Source organism: Malaya genurostris, chromosome 3, assembly GCF_030247185.1.
Source record: "Malaya genurostris strain Urasoe2022 chromosome 3, Malgen_1.1, whole genome shotgun sequence".
In the NCBI taxonomy this organism is placed as follows: domain Eukaryota; kingdom Metazoa; phylum Arthropoda; class Insecta; order Diptera; family Culicidae; genus Malaya; species Malaya genurostris.
Window position 1 is genome coordinate 8,349,736 of NC_080572.1, and position 6,454 is coordinate 8,356,189.

At 39.3% G+C, this 6,454-nt stretch overlaps 2 protein-coding genes across 7 annotated transcripts in view; one reads left to right on the plus strand and one right to left on the minus strand.

Annotated features, from left to right (window-relative positions):
- Nucleotides 1-3,887, plus strand: part of LOC131433657 (polycomb protein Asx) — a 46,922-nt gene extending 43,035 nt beyond the window's left edge. For 4 of the 6 annotated variants that reach the window (XM_058600156.1, XM_058600157.1, XM_058600155.1 and 1 more), the window contains 3 exons: nt 60-464; nt 690-912; nt 2,659-3,887. In XM_058600156.1, coding sequence (XP_058456139.1) covers nt 60-464; nt 690-912; nt 2,659-3,179 — 1,149 coding nt within the window. In that variant the 3' untranslated portion in view covers nt 3,180-3,887. Of the gene's footprint in view, nt 1-59; nt 465-689; nt 913-2,658 lie in introns of those variants that run through there. The other 2 variants (XM_058600158.1, XM_058600160.1) reach the window with 2 other exon arrangements.
- Nucleotides 3,888-4,952: 1,065 nt separating this feature from the next.
- LOC131438632 (cytosolic Fe-S cluster assembly factor NUBP1 homolog) lies at nt 4,953-6,185 on the minus strand. The gene is made up of 2 exons (XM_058608769.1): nt 6,043-6,185; nt 4,953-5,938 (listed from the first exon to the last, which is right to left on the minus strand). Exon 2 carries the CDS (start codon nt 5,929-5,931, stop codon nt 4,972-4,974), a length of 960 nt encoding a protein of 319 aa, XP_058464752.1. The 5' UTR covers nt 5,932-5,938; nt 6,043-6,185; the 3' UTR covers nt 4,953-4,971.
- Nucleotides 6,186-6,454: the final 269 nt, after the last annotated feature.

Sequence of the window (6,454 nt, forward strand, 5' to 3'; positions counted from 1 at the left end):
AAAATACATGGACCTATTTGATGATGAAAAAATAACCTAATTCGCAATATTTCATACAGGTTGGTCCTCGTTTAGTAAATCCGAAGAGAATTACGACAGTTGGTCGGCAACCCTCATCTATTCTTGTCCGACACGTGTATACAACTGCAGGGCAATCAAATCCCGGTACAATTAGTATCATTTCCTCATCCCAACAACAACAACAGCAGCCGCAGCAACAACAACAATCACAACAGACTCTATCATCCCAACAGCGGATAATAAGTGCTGCGGAGGCAGCAGAACTGCAACACGCACAGATCATCAGTATGTCCGGTCCCGGAGGCATTGGAAATCTATCCGTATCAGGTGCTGCTGGAACCGGAAATGGAAGTTTTGGCGGCAAATACGTACTTGTGCAACGGGCGCACATCGGTGATATTGTAACGCCGCGGGCGGCCAGCGCACCACCGACTCAGAATCAGGTACTACCGCTGGTATCAGCTATCAAACCTTTCTTTGAATACCGTAGTTAGATTCCTGTGCTGAACGATGTTTCCTTTGTCTTTTTCAATCCCATTCTATATTTCTTCTTTTTGACACAACTACATATACAACATCATTTCATCCCAACTAACAACCGAATCAATCCAATCATATCCGCTAATCATTAACCAATTCATTCACATAACGCATACAAACAAAAACAGCAGGTTAATTCCGTAACCGGTGTTCCAATAACGCTAGCGGGTCGTGGACGGCCAGCTTCGGTAGATATTGATACACCTGTCTCCCTTCCTGATTCTCAACAGCAACAGCAGCAGCACCCGGTGCAAATGATCCAGCATCCATTGCAACAACAACAGCAGCAGCAAATTGTTGGACCCAATCCTGGTATCCAAGCTGTGACCCGTAGAGGTCCTACCACGCATGGTGAGTTTTTATCTGTGTCTGTGATGTTTGTGTTCAAAGAGAGTTCATGAGTTAAGGGATGTCTTATTATTTTATTCAATAGAGTTATTTGGTTTCAATTTCTGAATTTTAAACTTTCGATGTAGGACCAATTTACTCTTTGTTTTCTGAAAATTTCAAAATAGTGTTCCAAAAGTACATAAGATCTGAAAACTGTGCAAATGCTGCATGCGATGCTAGTGCTTTCTTCGAACCAACAGCAGCATTGATACTGAAAGAACGTCTTGACAGGGTTTTCTAAATACATCACTTAAGATACTTACTTCTTCCACAAAGCCTACACTGAATAAACTAATTATTCGATAATACTTAAAAATCAAGCTAAGGCAAATCAAAATAAAGTCAGTGTGTCATTTTGTAGGTTTGTGTTCAACTGAAAAGCGTCGCTACTACAACCTCATTAACCCACACTTTCCTCCTCATACATCTAATTTCTGAGCCTCTTACAAACTAGAGATACTCGGTTAAGCAAATTCTTAAACCCTGATCCGAACCGTATCCGTTTTGGAGTAACACTGGGTGAATGGTACAAAGAAAAACTCTCAAATGCCCATTTAACCGATATGATCGTTTGCATTCTTCGAACAAATGCTCAAGAATCGTAACTACCTGAAAAAATCTCAAGAACAGCTGTCGGTGATGGCTTCTTACTTCCTGGAAAGTGAGAGTGAAAAAGACAGTTGAGTACATCACCTTCATCAGACAAGTATTCATCATCTGAAATTCTGAAGAAACCGAAGATGAAAGTCCTTCGATTTTAAAAGTAACTTAATTTAATCTTTACTTGCCTCCTTTAGACTAAAGACAATTGTGCAAAGGCTTTTTCGGTGATCTTTTGAGCCCTTCGAGCTGACACAAACGCCTCCATTGGTGGTCTGCGTCGGCGATTCCAAGATCTTCTGCATCGTTTTCTTAGTTTACCAAGTGTAGTATTCTACTTAGGAGTTCTGCAGTAGCTCGCACAATTCGAAGTGAACAAGTCTCTTTATATGCAGCAACGATGAGTGAGTTTGTCTAAAAAAAATTCTTTTTTGAAACATGGTTTTTGAACCAAAGTTATAGAAGCTTTGCCTTCTTGCTGAAGTCTGGATAAAATCATAGTTGCTGCACATTTACGTTGCAGATTGATTTGTGTCACTTTAACCCCTCTAACTATTGTCGATCAGAGTAATGTACAATCTATTTTGAAAACTTCTAAACTAGTAGATACCATACATTGGCTAACCACGGAAGGATTTTTTGAAACATTCAAATCCCACGAGTTGCGATGAAACGAAACGTCCACTGCACAGTGGTCCAAAACGGGAAATTAGCGTGACAAAAATATTTTCACTTTTAAATTTAATTGCGCTCCTTTTGACGAAAAAAGTTACTAGGGTGGTCCTAGTAGATTAAAATCTGAAATATAACTTTCTTAACTGAACTCAAAAATAATTTTGTTGTGCAATAAAGTTGTAGGAAATTTTATGCTGAGCAATCAATCCTACGATTTTCGGAATTATTACGTGCTATTTTTCAAACGTTTTTTGCACGGTTTAGTTTTACAAGGGTTTGTCAACATGGCACGTAATCCACGTGAAATAAATCCTCAGTGTTCTCTTATAATAGCTTAGATAAATTATGGAGCTGAGATGCCATTGATGGGTGCGATATTTTTACATTGATTCTTTTGGGATAACCACGACTATAGAAACTTTCAATTTGCAGTTATTTCCTACGGCGACATCGGCACCGATGCGGCGGCCAACAACCAGCACATCAGCCAAGCGGCTGCTACTTCATCTTTACTGGAAATCGTCTCCCCCGTGCATTCTGTCGTTACGTCAACCAACGGTCCTACGATGGACTCTACATCGCCTGTTGCCGGTTACAGCATTACATCCACCTCGACACCATCGCCCCTTCCACTCGGTAGTAGTAATGGCAACAGTAACAGTAGTATAATCATTAGCAGCAGCAGCAGTAGCAATGGTAATAACAATAATAATAACAACAACAACAGCAGCAGCACTATCGGTACTATCAATAATAACAATAGCACTAGTAGTAACAGTAGTAGCAGTAGTAACAACAATGGGAACGGTCACCATCTTCACCAGCAGCACGGAGCAACGTCGGCTTGCTCTTGTTCACTGAACGCAATGGTCATCTGTCAGCAGTGTGGGGCATTTTGTCATGATGACTGCATCAGTGCTTCGAAGTTGTGCGTGTCCTGTGTCATACGATAAGAGAATTTAAGGAGTACGTTCTCCTACTGTTATTCAACCTTAAACATCTACTATCGTAGGCTTGATATGAATGATAAAAGAAATTAAAAAAAAACCGTTAAGTCTGCCACCGAATTTTCTTACAATAATAATAAACTAATACACATACAAGTACACACAGACAAAGAAACACTAACCTTAAAGCCTGTGCAAAGACTCATTCTAGCGTGTAGGGATTTGAATTTTGTTTTTCGACTATGTCCTGAGGTCTCGCGTTTATACTTTGAATTTGTTGTGGCTTTGCTAGGAAGAGGAAGAAATCCGTTCTGTGAATACTACTTTTAGAGTCCTGACGGCACCGTGTACCGATCAATTGTTTAAGAAATGCGTGTACGTGCTTTCCCATTTTGTTGAGAGCGAATGTTGAGTGTAGATGGGTGTAATTGTGCACAAGCAGTGCGAGTAATTCATCGCAACGCTTCATGACTGTTAGAATGTTCAAAATTAATTTCTACACACTTTCGGAAGTGGCGAGTGGATAGAGCTACCGATTCAACTGCTTAGCGTTAAGCGTGAAAACAGCAAAACAGATTTGCAAACTAAGCTAGAAAACACTCTTGTAATAATTATTACTAAGTAAAATTATAAGCTGAAACATTGGAAGAGCATTAAGGACAGAATAATAAACTATAATCGAGAAATTAAAACTGAACAGTTGTCCGATTGTCATCATTTTTTTTTAAATTGAAACATGAGAAAATCTGTGATTTATATGCGTCTAATATTTGACTCGTCACCTATAACAGAGCTTGGCAATCGAGAATCAAAATACAACCTACTCTTACTAGTGATTTCCGCTTGCTTTCGTTTATTTATTTGAACTCGTCACTTTTTATTAGTGTGAGTTTTAGGATACCTTGTCGTTTTTAAGTTTGTCATACAAATCAGTATAAATAGTTGAGTTCATCTAATCTAAGTGCTATAAGGTTAGGTTTTAAGTTGGTTTACTTTAGATTTTCGCTTACTCTTTAGTTAGATATCGTTCTACTATATTATTTGAAAATAATATTTCTTAAGTAAACCCTCCATGAAGAATTGTGTTTCGAGTACTGATTTGATAATATTGAGCGAAAGAAAACCTGACATGCCTTACTTCGATCCAAGTTCCCTGTACATACACCATTTTCGTTATTCTTGACTACCTATGATCGTACAAATACAGTTATACGGTATGGGTTACTAAAAAAAGAAGTCAGCCGATAACGACTCCCGACTTATAGACACTGCAGTGAAAAGATAGTATTCGCGCAAGATTGAAACAAGCGGTTTCCTCTCGGAACTGAATAGCCTTTTCTGTTGAATACGATTGGATTAGTAAGTTCATTTTTAAAATGACTTCTATATTACTTTGTACTGACTGCCGTAGAAACATAGTCTACGATGAATTTTGTTTTCAATAACTTATGGCGTTTTTGTTTTTAAAATGCACTACACCAGTTTAGCTAAGGTTGCACGGGAACCGTTAGTTTTTGCCAATTGCACTACACCAGTGCTACACTTTTTTGCGCCGATTTCACTGGTGTAGCACTCATCAAAAGTTGAGTGTAGCTGCAATGGAACCGTTTAGTATAGTCAATAGTTACTACTTATGTTTTTGCCATTTTTTTTCGTTTATTCATACCTCCGTGTAGCACTGCACCGGTGAAGTGCAAATTAAAAACGAAAACAACATAAGATCTTATCCATACTGCAAAGAATATTTCGGAATGTTTCAGTACTGTGAACTTCAACATATATAAAAAATAAAACTATTTTATTTCTCAAAAAACTCCTGTACCTTCTCCACGATTTGGCTCAACGCTTTTACGGTCGGACTTTTAGGATGTTCAGTGATAAAATCCTTTCCCTCATCGCAGCACTTTGTCAGGCGGGGATCTAACGGTAGTTTGCCCAAATACGACACATCCATTTCTAGACACATCTTTTCCGCTCCACCTGTTTTGGCTGGAAAAATGTTTGACTCCGTCGTACATTTGGGACACACAAAAACGGACATATTCTCAACAACACCGACCACTGGAATACCCATCTTTTTGCAGAAAGTGATCTCTTTCCGTACGTCCAGTAGAGCAACTTCTTGGGGTGTCGTTACTAAAACGGCTCCCCAGTTTCCATCGGTTTCTTTTAGAAAAGTTGCTGCCGATAGGTGCTCATCTGAGGTGCCTGGGGGCGTATCCAGTACTAAATAATCCAATTGGCCCCAATCCACCTCCGTCATAAATTGCCGAATCATACCATTCTTTTTCGGTCCTCGCCAAATTACAGCGTCATCGGGGCTTCCCAGAAGAAAACCGATGGACATCAGGCTGAGGTTGTCCTCGATAAACACTGGTGACCATCCAGAACCGGACTGGTGTACTTGTTCGCCCAGCACTCCTAAAACACGAGGTTGTGAAGGTCCACAAATATCGATGTCCAATACACCATAATTCTTTAGCGGATTTCTTTGTGCCATTGTTCGACTCAGTAAGGCTGTTACTGTGCTTTTTCCAACACCTCCCTTTCCAGAAAGGACTAAAATTTTATTTCGTACTTCTTGTAGTTTCTCTTTCACCAATGCCAATGAAGGATCAGGGCCTTTAGGACCAGATGCACAAATTTGTTGATTGGGGCAGCCGGCACACGCGGAAGCTTTGCCGGCATTGTCGCTCTGCGTTCCAGGACAATGTTCCGGGGCATCCGATGGTTTGTTTGGAACTTCTGCTGCACTCATGGTTGACCTATGACGATATATGACAATAAAACAAGTATTCGTGATGTTTCTTTTTAAACGGCTGACCGCACACGGGCCATATTCTTTAGTGTTTAAATTATTATCGCTTACTTAACGTCTTTAATATAATTCACAACTTTGAAAATTAATCAAGCAGTATCTCAACGAACAATAACTACAATATTCCGAACAATAACTACAATCGAATTGATGAACGATTTACTTATTAAGAGCAGAAACAGCTGATACGGATTGTCAGGTTGAGTATAGTATTTTTCACCAGAGAAATAAAACTCGTACATTCTGAATGCCGAGGGGAAGTCTGATAGTGGATGGTATTGCATTTCACGATTAGGATCATATTCAGCTGTTTTTTAAAGAACGGCGAATCTAATGTTTCGACTTTGGTTTTAAATCGTGTTTAGAAATTATCGTATAGGTATTCTCAGATCAATTTATGATTAGTCGATGAATTGTTAGTTTATCTTCAAAAGGGGTGCAAATGTTACCACTTTCCTTCTAT